This window comes from Lissotriton helveticus, chromosome 1_1, assembly GCF_964261635.1.
Source record: "Lissotriton helveticus chromosome 1_1, aLisHel1.1, whole genome shotgun sequence".
NCBI lineage: Eukaryota > Metazoa > Chordata > Amphibia > Caudata > Salamandridae > Lissotriton > Lissotriton helveticus.
Window position 1 is genome coordinate 762,123,210 of NC_136057.1, and position 20,782 is coordinate 762,143,991.

Consider the following 20,782-nt stretch of genomic DNA (forward strand, 5'->3'; position numbering starts at 1 on the left):
GTTTCCAGCCACTGTCTCAGTCTCCACTCCCCGAGGCTGATTTCCTTGCTGACACACACATTGGTAGTCATTTTTGCTCAGGTTATCAGTGACATAAAACAAGGTAAATGGGATATGCCCACATGTGCCACTAAGCCACACTAGGCTAACCTGGCATAGTTGTAAAGTACATGGAGAATGTGAACCGAGGCTGGAGCAGACCTGGATCAAGCTGAGGGGGGAGGGGGGGGGAGCTAAGGCGTTGCAAAATAGCGGTGCTCTTGGATAAAACATCCATTCCACAGGAATAGTTGGTAAAGTTGTGCAGTCCTAAAAAACCTATGAGCCAAAGCTTTTTTTACAAAAATGAAAAAGGGAGTCACTTCAGCCATTCCCAGCATGTGAATGGGGCTTTTCATTTCATTCCTTCTTGTATAATATATAGAATTACCTAGCACAAAGAGAAACAGATATTGGATAAGAATAGAGGATCTAAAGAAAGATCCTCACAAACAAACATGAGCTATCACTTGTTTCTGCCTCTTTTTAATGTAGATATCCTGAAACCCACATGAACTCCCTCGGAATCATCAAACAACCAACCACAAACCTCAGATGAAAGCACCTAAAAAGCACTCCACTGAAGTCAAGGTCAGTTCCAATGAAGATTTTACAAAAATAATTGCTCTAATAAAAGTGATGGTAAGGGGAAACTTTGTTCTATGCTATACTCTAGTGGAAAAGTAACTATAAATATATATTTGTGTGTATATATATATATATATATATATATATATGAAGAGTTGACATTGTTCAGATGCCCTTCCTCTCAGATCGGAGCTCGTAAGAGGGCGTCACCGCTACATATTACACCAGAAAAAACACTCAACGTTCCTGCAGTGAGAAAACGAACCCATCAACCGGTACTTGGGTCAACATCTTTTATTTGCAAAGACACATGACGCGTTTCGACCTGCTGCTCATCAGTCTAAATCATATGTGAATGAAAAGCAATCAGGTGTTTGCCTTTTAAACATGCAGCGCATAAACACTGTGAAGAGACTTTGGTCAAAATAAAGTCTGCCTAATAATTGTTAACTTCGCATTGTTCCAACATAAATATCTTTGTGCTCCATCAAAGTTTTTTAATTCACATTCTTTGATGATATTGAATCCAGAAGTATCCCCATCCTCTTGGCATTCAGCAAATTGTAATTACTTGGTGTTTCACATAAATTTCCATGGACCACGATGTCCATAATGCATTGTGTTTCCTGGACCCGTTCAATTAATCAAATCGTGCAGTGTCATTTATATTACAGAGTCTTGTACCTACAAAGTATTGTTCAAATACATGACTCGTCATGCCTCATAGAATTCAATACACTATAAACTATAAAACAAAATAACACACTCATTGGATGGATCATCAGTGATGTCATCAGTGATATCATCATTGATTTCATTTGAGATGCCATCAGTGATATCATAAATGATGCCATGAGTGATGTAATATGTGAGGTCATGAGCAGTGCATAACGGAGGTATAAGCTATAACTGGTGAATTTCTGTGTTTATTTTAGTTCAAGGTTTTTTTCTTTAAACAAAAACAGATCTTTTTATCACATCTAACTTAATTTAATCTTTGTTTTGTTTCTTACTAGGCCCTTGGAACCCCATCCACCAGGGTACCTTAAAAGAAAATTAAGGTAGAGGAGGCTGCATGGACCCCTTCTCCAAGCCTTTTATGGCACTTGGGATCCCATTCCTCAAATTCAATTTTCCAAATTAAAGGGGAGGAATGCCATGCAGCCCCCTCCCTTAGCATTCTTAGGCCCTGGACACCCCATCCCCAAGGACCACTACTATAATGAAAGGGTGGGAGCTACGAGGACCCATTCCCCGGGCCTTTTCAGTCCCCAGGGACCTCATTTGCCAGGGCATGCATCATTGAAGGTGGGTGCCCTGGTGCCCACCCACCCAGGGCACACACCATACATTCATTTGGCTTTGCTCCTGCCTTCAAGGAGCAGTTACTAATGCTGCTATGAGCAAAACAAAAAATATGCGCCCATGGAAACTAGGTCCTATATAACTACCTACTGGCGAGCACCAATAGGTTATTTATATATATATTCACTGAAAAAACCATAGGTTACAGGGACGTTCTAGTTAGGCTCATATTTCACATGCACAAACTAAAGAAATTTAGCAGTTATAGTTAAGTGAGCTAACTATAACTTACACCCCTGCAATGCACTGCTTATGACCTCACATATTACATCACTCATGACATGGTCAGTTACATCACTGATGACTTCTCTGATGACATCGTCCACAGAACCACTCACGCACCCACTGACATAACCACACAACCACTTACACATCCACTCACACACCCATACAACCACTCACACACCCATACATCCACTTAACCACCCACTTACAGTCCCATTCAACCACTCTCACAACCACTCACAAACCCATACAACTACTCACACACCCACACAGCTACTCAGACATCTACTCACACATCAATATAACCACTCACACACCTATACATCCCTATATATATCCAATTGATCACTGGCTGTATGCTCAAAGTCCCAGCATCTGTGTGTACTAAATACCATTCAGCCCCACCCTCATGGGACTTCATGCAACTACACAAAGCCCCATAAAGCACCCACTTTGGAAACGTTACAGACTACCTGACCCAGAAAGCACTGTTGCATGAAGGCCCTGAGCCCCGCATCATTTAACCTTTGCGTCTCCCCATTGGCTAAACTTGCCTGCTCCTTTGGTTTGAAGACAGTGTCTCTTATGCTGATGACACTCAGATTATTGTGTCAATCTCTAAAGACTCTCAGGGCATTGAACACAACTTCAATATCTATATGAAGGCTGTTGCACTTTGGATGGACAGGAACTACCTTACGCTGAATGGAGAGAAGACTGCGATACTTATTTTTGGCGGCCAACCTCAATCTGGAATGGTAACTGGTGGCTGGATATGTTGGACAACCCACCAATCCCTGTGAACAATGCAAACGATCTAGGTGACCTCTCACTGGATCACCAGGTTAACCACACATTCTCAACGTGTTTCTGGATCATTAAAAAATGCTTAGGAAGATATTTCCTTTTCTAGCCTTTCTAGCTCATAAGCATATTGCTCTTGTTTTGGTGTCTCCAAGGATAGATTACTGAAATGCAATCTACCTTGAGACTAACAAGTTAACCTTAGCAAAGCTGAAACTTGTGCAGAATGCACAGGTGCAACTTATGCTGGACATCCCTAAGTGGCAGTCTGTTTCAAAAGGACACTGGCTACCAGTAGAGAAACGTGTATGGTTTAAGTTTATATGTACGGTGCACTAAGCTCTCTACACAGTAAGATAAGTAGATATTAAAACCATGTTTAAATGGTATGTGTCTCCAGAACTCTATGCTTCGGCACATCAAAATTGGGTGCCTGAGCCTAGAATTCGGAGGAAGACATGGGGAGGCAGATCCTTCTCAGTTGCAGCGGCAAGGCTCTGGAACACTATCTTTTGTATTTTACTAGTCTTCTGCATTTGGTGCTATACTACACCGCCTTGATGCCCATGGGCCTTTGTGCGCTTTTTAAATCCTGGAGAATTTTATATATATTGTCCACCAAACTGTCCTAAATTCGAAATGCGCTCTTTGCACAGCTGGTGCGCGTGTTGATGCAGGACAAGCCTTGTGATTATTTATTTCACCAAAAACGCCAAAAATAACACGCGGACTCTCACAGATCTCAGATTAACGATTTATTTCGTTTGTAGCAGTGCCATTATCCCCCTTCACCAACGGGTGAAGGGGGATAATGGCACTGCTACAAACAAAATAAATCGTTAATTTGAGATCTGTGAGAGTCCGTGTGTTATTTTTGGCGTTTATGGTGAAAGATATATATATATATATATATATATATATATATATATATATATATATATATATATATATATATATATATATCCAAGCTTCCAACTTCTTGTTTACAAAAGAAGAAACAGCACTCTCGGGAGGAGGATCAAATCAAGAGTTTTATTAGACCCTCTGAGCACCAGAGGTTCCCTACTCCATTGAGTTGTGTTGATGATTGGATCATTGGGAATCCTCGGAAAATTGTGAGGTTTTAGAAAGAATTTTAAAGATTTTTGTTTTGGTGAAGGTTTTATGATTTACACTGTGTGGGTTTTGTATAAATAAGTCTGGAGAAGTAGAGGTCATAGGTTATGCCCATCCAGGGCGAAATAATGGATACAATATAGGCACAATCACCCATACAGGGTATAATAATGGGAAAATAATTTTATACATTGTGTAATTTATAAAAAGCCCATATAGGGCGTAATGAAAGAAGTGTATTGTGACAAGGTTCAATGTTGGAAATATGTTGAAAACCATTCCAACATGTCGCGCTATAAATGTATCAGTCTTGTTTCTACTTCCATGACAAATTAACACGTGAGAGGTATTTAAAAAAGTAAAAAAATGGCGCGCCACTGTACTATTGACAAAGGCAGTAGCCGAAACGCGTCTGGTGCTCAGAGGGTCTAATAAAACTCTTGATCCTCCTCCCGAGAGTGCTGTTTCTTCTTTTATAAACAAGAAGTTGGAAGCTTGGATAGATTGCGGGGCACGCCCTCCGCGAACAAGCACCCGTGCTGGAGTGCATGGTTTGGCGTGAGAAGGAAGCAGAAATTTAAAACGCCATGCACCGCCGCTGCCACTGACCAAAAAGCAAAGGGAATAAACGGACTCAGTGAGAAGCCCGCAGCCCTACACTACGAATGGCAGAGGCGCACGAGGGAGTATGAGAAGGAGTGAAGGTGGGAGAAATACGCCACATTCCGCTTAAAGGAAGATTTATAACGACATCGGCAAACCATGTACAGCGATACAGACCGCCAGGAGGCGGCTGTAAATGCCTTTAAAAAACGCACGCAAACGAGTGAAACAAAGAGAAAACAAGAGGAACCAAAAGGATCCACTTTGACGTCAAAATATAGCAGATTGGAAAGGCTATTTGAACGAGAGATCAGGAAGTGGTGGGAAGCCACCTCCTTACAGAATTATGTTTAGGTGAAAAGGGTACCAAGGGGACTGCGAATTTACACGGTCCCAGCTTACGAAAATCCAGACCCCCAACTATTAGAGGAATGGTCAGAGTACACAGCGGATTTTTGCCAAGGGCTACTAAAATTACTGATAAAATTCGCATGGAGTGACCATGGGAAAGCACGGAATGAAATAACCGAGCTGGAAAAAGAAATAGAGAGTATGGGCGAGGATAAAAAGAAACTTGACGAGTTGAAAAATACCATGACAAAAAGACTCAAAGCATACGAAGACAAAATAAGAAAACGGAAACAGGAAAATTTCGAACGCGCCGAACGAGACTATGAGGCTGGGAGAGTACTAACGTTTGCAAAACGGTATGATGCACAGGTGAAAGCCATGACGTCTAAAACAAACAAAGCCGCCATGGAGAGAAGAGAGGAATCGGATGAAACTACAGAATCCGAAGTCCCTGAGAATGAGGAGGCGAGGAGGGATGTAGATGCGGTGGGGAGAACAGAAACACGGAAACTCCCTTTTCGGGACGAGTTCCAAATACTAAGACAGATGCGACAACAAGGAGGCAGGGGCAATCCCCCAGACAGACAAAAAAGCGCCCCACAAGGAGGGGCGGGGAATGGCGGAAGAAGCAATTACTCACCGCCAACGACACGCAGTGCCAGGAGCAACAAAAGACGGTAGGAGAAGAAAACAATCAAGATAACAACCTGACTATTGTGAAACCTCAGTCAGCGTGTCTTAACGAGAGAAGAAGAACAGGTTCTCAATTGGGACTCTCTTTCTGTCCTTCGAAACCTTTGGAATACACACAAACGAAAATAGACCTTTATAAATTCTCAAGAAAATTGAAACTTCAGAAATTTTACAAATTACGCCCCAAAAAAGGAGGAAAACAACCGAACAAAGATGGTGCACAAGGAATACTAGTGAAGGATTTACCCGCCTTAAAGGCTATGCAAGAACTCAGAATAGAGGGAGCAAGCCAACTGGAGAATTTGTCCCAAACAGAAATAACACAGAAAGGCGGTGAGACGAATTTTAAACCAGCATCAACGTTTGTACCACAAATGCTCAGTGATAACATAGACTTATTTGTAGAATCCGTTTCGAAAGATCTAAGAAAATTGAAAAAGAAGGGGCATACGAACAAACAATGGAATCTAACACCTAAACATTGGCAGGCAATAAAAAATCTACAAAGTGATAAAAAACTGATTGTGAAACCTTCTGATAAAGGAGGCAACGTTGTCCTGCAAACCTATGAGACTTACAATAAGGAGGCTATAAGACAATTACATGATACTAAGTGTTACCTAAAAGTGGGGAGAAAAGAATATCAAAATAGCATTATGGAATGTCACGAAATGCTAAGGAAATGGTATGGCAAAGGAATACTCGAAACAGAAGAGTATTTATATTTGAGACGTTTGAATCCAACAACACCATGCTTTTATCACCTACCCAAGGTACACAAGAACGTGGGGGCACATGCATCATTCTTACATTTTGCATTTCTTAATTTGCGAAAATTACAGATTCGCAAATTAAGAATTGCAAAATGCTATGCATCAATTTTTTCGGTATTTATGTGTGATTCGGTAAAAATCGCAATTTTTACCGAATTGCAAATAAATACCGAATTCCTAACTGCTTGTTCGCAAATCCCATTGATTCCTATGGGCCGAAAGGCCCATAGGAATCAAGTGGAAGGCATTTACGAATTTGCAATTTGTTGATGCATTCCAAGGGTGCGGGGGGGTCCAAAGGACGCCCCCCCTGCACCCCTGAAATTTATTTGAAAGTGCATGTTTCAAACACACATGTCCTAAGGACATGTGTGTCTGTAACATGACAGTGTAAAAAATGCATTTTTTTGCATTTTGAAAGAATTAACACGAGGGTCAACCTCGTGTTAATTTGCACTTCCAATTTCAAAATTCGCATTTTTTTTAAAATTGATGCGATGCATTTAAGGAATCGCACAAATGCGATTCCTTAACTGCATTTGCATTTTTAAGAAATGCAAAAAATGCGAATATTGAAATAGAGTTTGATGCATTCCAAAAACGTATTTAGGAAGTGCAAACGGCCGAATTTACCGATTCGCACCGTTTGCACTTCCTAAATAGGTTGATGCATGTGGGCCAAAATGAGACCACCAGGACGACCAATTGTAAGTGCTCAGGGCAGCCTTTTGGAACATTTATCAATTTACATTGATTATTTTCTGATTGACTATGTGAAGATTCTGCGAAGTTATATAAGGGACACTAAAGACCTATTATGCAAGCTAGAACAGCTAACGCCTAGAGAAGGAGATCTATTAATAGTGATGGACATCACGAGCCTTTACACAAGTATAGGTCATGAGGATGGGATGAAGGCAATAGAAGATGTCCTATCAACTAGAGAGGCAAACTTCGCAGAACACAATGTTATGCTTTTAGAATTTTTGAACTTCAGCCTGAGCAATAACATCTTTCTATATCAGGATCAGTATTACAAACAACTAGTTGGGGTGGCAATGGGCACGAGTTATTCCCCCAGTTTCGCAAATATCTTTGTGGAATGGTGGGAGGAAAATGTGGCATGGAACACGTGCCTTGCAGATTGGACCCAACATATACTGACCTGGTATAGATATATAGACGATCTGCTAATTGTATGGCGAGGATCAGAAAGTAAAGCTATAGAGTATATTGACAAATTAAACACCAACACACACAATTTACATTTCACAGCGGAAATAAGTAGTCACAAAGTAAATTTCCTCGATCTAGAGATTAGAATAGAACAAAGGAAAATACAAACACAACTATTCAGAAAACCAACAGCTGGTAACTCAATCCTACACTCTAGCAGCAGTCATCCATCAAAGTTAATCCATAGTATTCCTTATGGGGAACTATTACGTATTAAACGTAACTGTACAACAGAGGAAGATTATAATAAAAATGCTAAAGAAAGTGTAGAAAGATTTAGAGTACGAGGCTATGGAGAAAAGTGTCTGGAAGAAGCACAGAAGAAAGTGAAAAACATCTCACGACCAGAGATGCTGAGAAACAAGGAAAAGGATACAGAAAAAGAGAGCAAGTGCAGATTCATTACTACCTTTTCAGAAGGGGCGGGAGAGTTGAGGAAAGTTCTGAGAAAAAACTGGAAACTTTTAACAACAGATCCAGTGATAGGAAAGGACATCCCAAGCCAACCGATGGTAACATATAGAAGGGCGAGAGCGCTAAAAAATACCTTGACGAGTAGTTACCTAACACGCCCGGCAATACAACCATTTGGGGATCCAAAACCAGGATTTTACCCATGTGGGCGATGTAAAGCCTGCAAACACAGCAAGAAGGTACTGGCTTATGAAGTGAGAGGGAAACAGAGAAAAATCAAAAGGTTTTTAACATGTTCTACCCCATATACAGTTTACTGCCTTGTATGCCCATGCGGACTGCGCTATATAGGAAGCACAGTAAATCCCACCAAGATGCGTATCCTAGAGCATCTCAGGGCAATTACAAACTGCGATCCCTCATACCCAGTAGCTAGGCAATACAAGCAAGAACATAAGAGCAATAGTGACCAACTGGCATATTTTGCACTGGATCATGTACCAGCTAGTGCACGAGGAGGTGACAGATTATTAAAACTAAGGAGGCTAGAATCCAGACACATAATAGACATAGGGACCAAGGTACCAGGAGGTCTGAATAGTCACGAGGAAATGACAGTACACCTGGGGTAGGGGGCTGCCTACTCCATTGAGTTGTGTTGATGATTGGATCATTGGGAATCCTCGGAAAGTTGTGAGGTTTTAGAAAGAATTTTAAAGATTTTTGTTTTGGTGAAGGTTTTATGATTTACACTGTGTGGGTTTTGTATAAATAAGTCTGGAGAAGTAGAGGTCATAGGTTATGCCCATCCAGGGCGAAATAATGGATAAAATATAAGCGCAATCACCCATACAGGGTATAATAATGGGAAAATAATTTTATACATTGTGTAATTTATAAAAAGCCCATACAGGGCGTAATGAAAGAAGTGTATTGTGACAAGGTTCAATGTTGGAAATATGTTGAAAACCATTCCAACATGTCGCGCTATAAATGTATCAGTCTTGTTTCTACTTCCATGACAAATTAACACGTGAGAGGTATTTAAAAAAGTTAAAAAAATGGCGCGCCAATGTACTATTGACAAAGGCAGTAGCCGAAACGCATCTGGTGCTCAGAGGGTCTAATAAAACTCTTGATCCTCCTCCCGAGAGTGCTGTTTCTTCTTTTATAAACAAGAAGTTGGAATGGAAGCTTGGATAGATTGCGGGGTACGCCCTCCGCGAACAAGCACCCGTGCTGGAGTGCATGGTTTGGCGTGAGAAGGAAGCAGAAATATATATATATATATATATATATATGAATACAGCAAAGTTTTCTTCAAAGGAAGACGCCGCACACCACCTCAGTTGTAAGATTTAGTTGTTTATTTCATGTAGGTTCCCCACCTACGCGTTTCAGACAGATACACTGTCCTTGATCACGGTTACAAAAAGTTTTTGTAACCGTGATCAAGGACAGTGTATCTGTCTGAAACGCGTAGGTGGGGAACCTACATGAAATAAACAACTAAATCTTACAACTGAGGTGGTGTGCGGCGTCTTCCTTTGAAGAAAACTTTGCTGTATTCACAAATTTGCGAGGGTGTCCTGAACCTCGCCGCCTGCACCAGCTTTTTGCCGCTCCTCTCATATTGGGACGTTTGCTGAATAAATATATATATATATATATATATATATATATATATATATATATATATATATATATATTCACCACAGCGTTGAGACCACAGTAATCCTCCTTGCCCCACAAACAATGGACACGGACCAATATGTACTGCAAATTAGTTTATTCCAAGTATGTTGCCATAACGTTTCGGCTCATCCGAGCCTTGCTCACATGACAATGTACCACTGTTATGATCGCAATTTAAAGTGCCAGTGCATGATTAAGACGATCACATGAGAGGCATGCTCATAGACATTACAAAAAAATCTTGTCCTACATTGTAGTTCTTCATTGCAATAAATGTGCAAAAATGACATCGCATATGCTCGGCATAACAATCCATGTAATATAACAATTAATCAATCAAAAATTAAAATTCATTAATTAATATATATATATATATATATATTTATATATATATATACATATATATATATATATATATATTTACTTTAAATATGGTAATTTAGCAGGGATTGTCCATCTGCTGGCTTTATACTAACTCCTTTGACTTGGAGGTGTCCAATAGGGTTAATAGGATCTGCTCCCATTTATTCCCAGGGCCCTCCTAAAGTCTCTCTTTCTAGTCCCAACAAGGGGAAGACCAGTTCTTTACTCTGGAAGAAGGATGAGAGAGACCTCATCTAAACAGGCAACTTATATAAGGAAAATGAGAGGAAAAACAAGGCACCCACCTTGGATTTAGGGCTTTTAAGAACTTTTACAGTAAATTGTAAAAGTCCTCCAAAGGGAAGTGGACATAGGCTATGGAAGTAGACATGACTGAGTGGGAACATTTTTCCAATTACTGGCTAGTGAGGAGTCCAAGACTGGCACTCACCGCCACAGAACCTTTGTGGAATGGGAAAACTACTTATAAAGAAGAAGACACTGCAGAAAGAAAGACGGCTCACAGACTGCTAAGTCCTGCTAGAACATTGTGACTGGAACTAGTTTCTAATGGTCCGGTGGATGAGCTTGTCAGCATGCTCTAAGGACACAAAAAGATAAAGAATGCCTCACTCCAAGAAGACTCAGATGAACACAGAGGACTGGCCCAGTAGAGACATAGTGCTTGATTTAGAGTTTAGCGGATGGCTTACTCCATCACAAATGTGGTGGATATCACGTCCCTAGTATTACAAGTTCCAGTGGATATAATTTCCAGCAGATGGAGGAAAAGGGATCATAGACATGTCTCCGCCTCTGGAGGGCCAACACAAGGTTCTGAGGTTCTGTGGCTTGCTCAGGGAGGGTGCACCCTCGGTGTTTAAGAGGTTCCCACCCCCTGGGTCCAGTACCAAGTTATCCAGGCACACAGAACCCTGCCTGGCTACAACTTCGAGTTTTGCCCCACTAAAGAGTTTTGAGAAATATTTTTACTTAAGGCCTGATTTAGAGATTGGTGGATGGAATACTCAGTCACAAATGTGCCAGATATCCCCTCCACCAAATTACAAGTCCCACAGGATATAATGCACATGTAATGTGACAGACAGACATCCGTCATGTTTGTGATGTAGTATCCCATTAGTCAACATTTAAATCAAACCCATCATGTGAAGGAAAAATATTGGAGGCAAATCTGTTCCAGGAGCAGAGCGACTTTTCAGCTCCAAAATGCTGTTCTGTCCCAGTTAGAGCATTGGCACCACAATCAATGGCTTCATTGGGAGTTTGACAGTGATATATCGGACTTAGAGGGAACCTCAATGGGTTCAACTTAGGATCTTGTCCCACTGGAAGACTTTGAATTCCAAAAAGTAAACAAAGATTTGTTCGAAATGTCCTGCAGTCAAACGTAGATCCTGTCAACTGTGAAGAGAAACTTATATTGGTGCTGTATTTAGGCAAGATACTTTCTGCTTTTTATAAATTCATTTTTCTGGTTCGAATAATCTGGGTTTAATCATGTTGTCCTTCTGCTTCTTAAAGTTTTCTTTAGTTTTAAGTTTGTTTGGGGCATATACGTTGTTGCTTTATTAACTTTGAAGTTGTTGGTACTTGTTAAAATTAACATGCATTTCTCTGGAGATTGTCTATTGCTATGCCATAGCTACTGGAGGTTGAACAGAGATTCTGTTGGAACTTTGCTTTGGTCTAGCCAGATTAAGCTTGAAAATGCTCATACCAAATTTAAAACCCAATTACAGATGGTGCCATTACCTCACACGAAAGCAATGGAAATGTGGAAAGGAATCTACTTATACATGTGCCCATGGAGGAACGGAACAATACTTGTGATGAATACAGCCAGACTTTTACCTAAAATAAATGTAACATTAGGTAACAATAGGGTGACCCTGTGTTCCTCAGAATCTGAGGATCAGTATAAATTTAAAGCATAGACAGAGAGAGAGGGTGGGTACACCGAGATGTAGTATGTGTGCACAGAATATATGGAAACATTTAAATAGGCCAGCACACTGACCACTGTATTACTACTTACCTTTAACTTCCAGGGTAACAATGTTCTGTGCTACACCCAATGTATTTGTTGCTATACATGTATATGTTCCACTGCTGTCTTTTTGTGCCACGGGTACTTCCAGCGTTCCATTTTCATGCATAACGTAAGGATCTCCAGCAATGTTGTTTCCTTGGGCGCCTTTAAACCTGAACACGGTACAACGGTGCAATTTTAAAACAAAATAGAAAATTAGCAAAATATATCTTGGCCTCCATATGTCATTCCTCAAGAGTACTTCAAACAAACATGTCTCCAATTTGTGAAGTTAATGTTCTTGTAATAGGAAAGCTACAGTGGTGGCCACACAAATGTGATACATTTTCAAAGAATGCAGCCCACGTGATTTCACACTGAGTGCCATTCACTACAGCAGATTGAGACACTCTAAGGCTAAATATGTGAGATCATATTCCTATTCAAATTTGCTTCTCTGCTGAGTGGTAAAGGGTAACAATCTGGACCAATTGGGACTGTTTTATGTTGAAGGGTGATGTAAAACAGCGATCACTCTCTTTCATAGCATAGTCTATGAAGGCCATTCTTTTGCTTTTACTTAGTAAATAGAAAGTGCTGTCTCTCTGTATATTTGATAAAGATTCTCAGTCTTAGGCCAGTATATCTTTAAAAGGATCTTAAGAATGACTCTGTCCACGGTTCACGTCCAAGGCTGAAAATAGTTGGGTGAAGTCACGTTGCGTGAATGCGCTGCTCTAAACATCAATTGGTTTCAACGGACAAATAAGAGCTATCATTTGCTATTGACTTTCAGAACGAATTGTCTTTCTTTAAATTGCTGTCATAACACAAAGTACAGTCATTGTCTAGAGTGCATACTGCCGTTGCAAAAAGATTCAAAAAGTGACCACTTTCGTGCATTTAGCTCACGCTTCCAGAGACAGTTAGCATTGCACTTACCACATTTCTAACCATTGCCATTAATACGTCCATACAAAAATATTATAAAAGTGTTACTATACTAGCACACAGGTTTCCTTGTTTTGGAGGGTTGAAAATACAACGTTCACCCTTGTCATATTCTCAATCCCATACCAGACTCCTGATATTAAGTAGGTGTTGCCTTCTCATACTCATAATAGAAGCACAGCAATTCTCACCAGCCTGTTGCCTGTAGTACAGAACCAGATCTGCTCTGCTAATGTTTTCTGTGCCACTGGGCCAATCTGTAGAAGTTCCAATGCAAGCTGCAACACAGGCCACGCGAGTAGAATGGGGGACTCCCCCAGCTATGACTGTAAAAACACAGTATTGACCGCGTCCTGCATTTTCTGCACAAATTCCCATCAACAGAATTTTGATAGTCAGGGTGTTAGGAAGATGCAAACTGTAGGCCAAAGAGTTGGCACAATGGGAGTAGTGTGGATTTGTTTCACCAAGCAGTTCCCGTTCAGCCAGATACCAGTTTTCCTACCCAAAAATCCCAGTTGCTCCGTGTCGGCCTGCCTTAACTCAGACTCCAAGAGGAGGATGGAAAGATAATATATCTGGATTGGGTATTTGGGGTGACACGTGTCCTAAACAGAGGAGTATCTTTTCCATACATTGCTAGAATGCCTTTGATACTGAAGGACCCACAACTGTAAAACCTCTTATGTGAGGAGTACTCCTCACAAGGCTTGCTATGGGGCTGAAAAGTTCAGTTTGGAGTTTCGCAGAGGGCAGCACTTATGTGGCACAAAAGATGAATTCATTAAAGTAGAAACAATAAACAATACACATAATATAACAAATTTGTTTTACTACATATTTCGAAACCTACTTACAAAATATTACATAGTTTGAAAAAGAGCTTTATCCCTAGAATATTTTTGGGTGATCCAGATGCTATATATAAATATATATAGGACGTTGATGAATCATGAAGAAACTATGTACAAATGTAGGAACTCTACCTCTAACGTAGAGGGAGTTGTCAGCACCCAATATATAAAGGGCAACAATGAGAAAATATACTTTTTTGTAAATTAATTTCATGTCACTATTTCGCCATATTCTTTCCGCGAACTCCTCCATGTACACCTTTTCATGCAGGGCGGTAGCCTGCACTCCAAGAAGTCACGGCAAGCCTTGTAAGGAGTCAGCACAGTGAACCCCATGGACCTGTATGAATAATTCTACCTCCACCTCCCTGTGAAATGTTTGACTACAACATTTAATGGATCCCTCCTAGTTCTTTGTGTAGAAGCTCCTCTTCAATGAGGCTTAATGTCAGCCAGCAGCCTAGTCATAAATACAGATATGCCTGAATTTGCTGGAAAGAGCTTGGCACAGACATCCGAGGCAGAAATAAAGGGGGGGGGGTCTGAAAAAGGACTAAGGAGAACTCCAGCCTTGAGCTACGGAGAGAATAAGCCCCACAATGTAGGGCCCCAGAGACGTATCAGCACCCTTCTCCATACAAAACCTTACTCACTGCTTCAAGGATTGATGCAGTTACATTTCCCTGTACCACTAAACACATTCTCTCAGGAACATCCTTTGACACTACTTCACATAGAGCGAGTGCATGAACCTTGGATATGCTCCCCAGGGGCTGCATCATGATGGGCTTTTCTGGTGCAGTGCAGAGCTGGGTGCCTGTTTTATGTGCCTGCAGGGCGTAAACAGATCCAGGCCAGGGAGTAAAGAGTGGAAAAGCAGGGCAAAATAAGCTGGTGGAGGATGCGTACCGACCTTCACTGACCGGCCTGCTCGCTTATATCATGCTTAACAATGAGTCAGGAGGAATGTGTGTGCAATTACCACCAGTATGATATGTCCTACTAACTAAAAAGGCTTTAGTGTGCCAGCTATCTCCTCCAGCCTGACTCATGCGGTACCAAGAAACACCACACCTATTCCTTCTCCCACTCTGTCACTGTAGTGAATGTCAGGCAGCTACATCAGACTGCTGCGTGTGAGACCCGAACAGCACTTGCTGAGGCTCTGCTGAGTTTTAGTGTAACCTTGACCAGAGTGAACCTACGCAGACATGAGCATCGGCCAGTGCAGGTATAAAGAGATGCAAAATGCAGGGTGTGGCTGCAAGGCAGTGAGCCACAGAGAAGAAGGGGATCAGGCTCGGAAAGAAAAGAGGGACTGGTCGTTCCAGAGTCTCAGGTGCAGATAACACCCTCAAATCACCCAGTGGTGTGAATTGTATGAAATTAAACATATCGAGGCGTGAGTAAATGTTCATTTCCCCCCGACCCTATACACGAAGATGAGAGATACAATACGAGGTAACCACAGAGCCACTTTTGCAGAAAAAACAGCTGTAGTCCATCTTTCAATTCTCCTCCGGTGTCACAGTCCCCCGGGTTGAAGGCCAACACTGTGGCACTTTCCAATGACCTGTGCTGCTCGCCACTACATCATGATATTGTTTGAGGAAAGAATAAGAGGAATGAAAATAGGTCTTAGACATGTTTGAAGAACAAACACTTCATATCGCTAAGAAAAGAACGGCCCGTCACAGATAACTCCACAATAAATAAGAGAACTGGAACTGTGTTATTAACAAATAGAAAATCGTGTCATCCAAACCAAAGAAGGGACGGATTATAGCTCAGATACTACTAAGAGTGAAATCTAAGGTGCAAGACTAGGGGTGACCTTTAGTTTCTGCGTGAACTTTCAGTGATGTGGGCAGTAACCTTTGTCTATCTCCTTATAAACCCGAGACTTAATTGATATCTCCCCTCCTGACGTCTTGACGTCTCCCCCCGCCCAACTGCTGATTACATCTGAAACCTCCTTCGCATGTGTAATCTTCTTCCCTACTAAAAATGTAGGCACGTTCGGCTTGGTTTAAAAACTGGTGCACATGCTCACATTAACTTCTACTGAAAACAATCACGGTAGGGTTTGCACAAACGCCAAGGCACAGAGACTGTTGCAAACGTCTGACTACACTAGGAAAGGACAACTGCTGCTCTGATACAGCACACTAACAGTAAAGCAGTGCAAACTGGCAGGGGGCTCATAACAAGACCCTTACCAGGGGTGTCTATGAAAAAGGAGTGATCGCTTCAAGTATACACCTGTGTACTGTTAACCGTGTGCCTGTGCATTATAATGTATTGATTCATGCTGGAAGAGACTCCTGATCAAGTAAAAGTGTCAGCATTGTACTTTTATTTCCCTGTGGTTTCATACTTAATGTTCTGAGTCACTTTGCTAGCTGTTGCATGTTAGCATGGTGCAGATTACTGACTTCGTTGAGTGGTTCATGATATATAACATGCAATGGTGATGCCAATATGTCTGGTTCATAAATGAAAGAGCCCGTCAAACACTGATAAATTAGGCATTCTTGCCTGCACTCTTGCACCCCTGTCATCCACCCGCTGACTCATTCTTGTATTCACCCACTTAAACAATCACAATAAAACACACACGAAAACTAAATACCGTATTCATGCTGGGCATATATTTGCAATCGCAAATAAAATAAACACATAAATGAAACTAAACATTGCAGCAGGTGGCCATCTACCAATGGTATTGCCCATAGTGTATTGTTGTTTTAAAGATTCAACATGCCCTCCAGGTTTACACCAACATGTTGGTCATCTGGAAATAGTAAACCAATTATAAAGTATGGACCATCCATTCCTTGACAGTCACCTGTTTTAGAGGCAGTGATCACATGTGTAATGTTGTGATGCATTCTAGTAGTTGGGAGTGGGCGGAGCTAGGGGGCCAGAGGAAGAGGAGGAGCGGCGACAGGAAAGGGGCAGTTAGAGTAGGGACAGGGACGAGTGAGGAGTAAGATAATAAAGCTCCTTGAAACATAAAGTAAGTGTCTGTCAATATTGCAAGCACAACACTACAAAATGGTATGTGGAGCACTGCAGATAAAATGAGCTACAAACAGGCTGCCTGTTGAGCCATTGTATGTTCTAGAAAATGTGATTAACAGAGAAAAAAGAAATGAAAGGGGACCTATTAAAAGAGAAAATGGAAAACTAAAGTACTGTCCCACCAGCCTTGGTATTGAAGCACACTCCGTTTCATTCAGATGTGCACATGAGATCATACAAATGCTATCACTCACAGGTCACGAGAACCAATGGCTGAATTGGGCCGACCCAATGGCCCATTGTGTAGGCTGACAGGATAAAAACTGAGTTTAAACTACACTCATAGAGGCTAATTGCAGAACGGCTTCTTTAGGTATTTATATGTGTGTGTATTTTTGTAATGATTTTAAGATAACAAGATTTTGGCAGACAACAACAGAGTCTGTCTGGGCTTCAAAAGAGATTCTAGCAAGAATTATTACAGTGCAAATCTTTTACACCTAAAGTTTGTAAACGTGGTTAATCAGTGCCAACTCCTTACTACAAAGATAATCTGTGAGATTTCAGGTAACAAAATACATGTCTGCAGGATTTAACAGTGTAATATTAATCCACCCTCAAAAGCCAATTGGCTTTAACATACACACTTAATTATAAGTAAGTCATGCCTAATACTTTTGCTGTCACTTGTCCTAATAAACAGATCAACCATTGGCATTTGTAATAACTTTTAACAATGCCTTTATCCTTTATAACCTGAAATGTCATTAAGCAAAGTACTTGTCTACAGCCTGTAACACAGTGTGATAGCAATCCACTGTTAAAAGTCTATAAACTTTAACAAATACATTTCACAATAAATAAGCCAGGCCTACTGCACTCAACAGAACTTTTCATGATAAACAGATCAGACATATGGCACTGGTCATAAGTTTTCACAGTGTACCAATTAGGTATTTGGCATTTATTATGTGATTGTCGCCATAACCAACTCAGGCATACTGTAGTGAGTGTAAATGTTACACAAGGCAATCATCAGGTATAAAATGATAAAATTACAAATGTATACAGATTTACAAGAGGTCTTAAACCAAAAAAAAAAGTATCTCAATGCACATTTTTCATTCCCACGTTTTGTCAGATGGGGTAACGAACCAACAACAAAACCTCTCTTCAGGCTTTAATACAGATTAATAACTATCATCTTTAAATGCCTATTGACATGCTTTTCACAATACATATGTCAGGCCTACTGCCTTAATCATAATTGCCTATACTAAGAATATCAGGCCTACATCCTTTATCATTGTCTTGCCACCAGAAACAACACAGTCCGAAACAAGCACTCTTTCTAAGTGGATGCACATAATATCTTCCCAATCAAATGTACTCCAGGAAACCAATGTGTAGGAGAAGCCTAAGTCCCTTTCAGGGATACTTTTGAAACATATTTTACTTTTGCTCTCATAAGGTCAAGCAACAGCTGAACAGGCATGCTGGACCTAAAAATCATACAATTGCTGGAGTCCACATTCAAGCTGAGAATTTTAAGTTGTTATTATTTTTTTATTTAAATAGCATGTGTTAATCACTTCTCACCTATTGAAATTCCTGAGAGATGGGTTTAATTCAAACAATCAGATCACATAACATGTCCTCGTTCAAGTAAAGCAGAAGAGGTTACATGTGACAAATCACATTTCACAGATGCAGATTATTTCCTCTTGCTAGATTGCTAAGTGAATATAAACCTTCTTCTCAGAACTGCCCTTGTCTGGATTTCTAGCAGAAAATAAATGGCTGTCTACAGGGAATAGATATTACTGGGACTGATGTTGCTCAAGCTTTAAAGTTAATACTCCATAACAATTTGCTATCCATTTTATTCAATGAGAGTCAGGTAAGGAGACAGGTAAACACTAGCAATGCCCCCTGTGTGTTTGATGATTGTGCACCATTTTCAAATGTGTAAGGAACATGTATGCTTCTGGAGGATAACAAATAGGTATTTTAATGTTATTTCCTATAGATTTGTAAATATTTTTATATGGAAAGTACAATGTGAGATGCCTATTGACAACAGCGAAACCCCAGGAAGTTGTATCTGACCCCACTTTCCTGGTTGATCTTTTTTACCTGGTGGGAGCTCAGTTACGTTATGTGTAGGCTTTTCTGTTTTAAGTTTTTATTTGTTGAAGATAGATTTCAGTGGGTTTTTTTCTCAGTGTTTTCCAAACTTTTTGAAACTGGGGTCTATCAGTTTATATTACTGCCTAATCCCCAAAATACACAAAAATTATGACTTCCCAGATTTTTACAGAACATGTTTTGCAGTGATTGTTAGAACATACATATTTAATTGAAAGGATAGGTATTGCATTATATGTTGTGCCTTCCCCCTGGCATGTGTCTTATAAACCTATGGTACATTGTGCTACGCACAGAAGTCTTTGTATTGCAGTCTCACTCACACTGACTCACTCACATCTCGCTACCTCTCGTACTCGCTGTCTCCAACCTCGGTCTGGTTTATATGACTGCTAGTGGATAAACAAATTCATGCACAGTTGGGGAGGCGCCATTCACCTACTCCTTATTAAATATTATGACATTTCAAGGGTGGTCAACCCTGCCATTCTCATAGTGTGTTGTAGCACAACATCAGATTAATATGTAGATCGGTAGTTTACAACAGCTGAAACTTGATGCAGCCAGCATGCTCGATAATACTTTTCTGCTCTCTTTTCTTGACTCTATGAAAGTAGTGCTACTGTTGCTGAATGGTGATTCATAGCTGCACTAGGTTACATGGCACTCTTTATGTGAGGTTGATGTTTTAATCAACATCAAATTGTATTCTGGGACCTAACTGTTTGCATTTAACATTCTAAGAATAGGCTCAACCCCCTACCTGTAAAGTGAAGCATTAAATGAAGATGTCACAAAAGACAATGAGACACTTTGCAACTATGAATGTTTGTGGATATCCTCTTTTGGTATGTGGAAGGTCTTGTCATACTAATATTTGACGGCTGAATGGTCAAATATAATTGTAATGTGCCCAGATTCTCGGCAATGCATAATTTAATTTGATCAGGCATGAAAACTAACTTCTAAACCCTGCACCATTATTCCACGCAAACAAAACCAGAAGAAACAAAAGAAAACTGAAACAAAATTTTTGTGACATCCATAAACAACAAAATGAAAGCAGGTTCATCTTATACCAGGCTTTTTTTGCCACAACCTTGTATAAAAAAGTCACACTCAGAAGGACTCTTCAAGAAGAAATAAAAAAATAACACGTTCCCTATCACTTTATTTTCCTTGAATGTTATTTTGGTTTGTGAACATGTATGTGTCTATTGGAGTCAATATATTCAATCCGATCGGGTCTACTTCTTTTTGGTGGAGTTTTATCAGTTATTTTAGGTACAAAGCAAAAAGAGAGACTTATGAGGTGTACATCCACCAATAAAGTGGCCCCTTTGTGCTTTTCTTCTGAGACATAGGTGTATGCAACTCAGGCTTTACCATACATGGTTATCCATAGGGGTGTCTGTGACCAGGCCATGTCTGGCATAGTAAGAGTGGTGTTGGGTAATATTTTGAGTTTGACCTGTAGTCGGCATCAG

The 20,782-nt window shown here is 40.5% G+C and overlaps 1 protein-coding gene across 13 annotated transcripts in view; it reads right to left on the reverse strand.

The window, feature by feature from the left end:
- NRCAM (neuronal cell adhesion molecule) overlaps positions 1–20,782 on the reverse strand; it is a 219,790-nt gene that overhangs the window by 127,552 nt on the left and 71,456 nt on the right. For all 13 annotated transcript variants that reach the window (XM_078674305.1, XM_078674316.1, XM_078674310.1 and 10 more), the window contains one exon: positions 12,325–12,491. In XM_078674305.1, the coding sequence (XP_078530431.1) occupies positions 12,325–12,491 (167 nt within the window). The remainder of the gene's footprint in view (positions 1–12,324; positions 12,492–20,782) is intronic.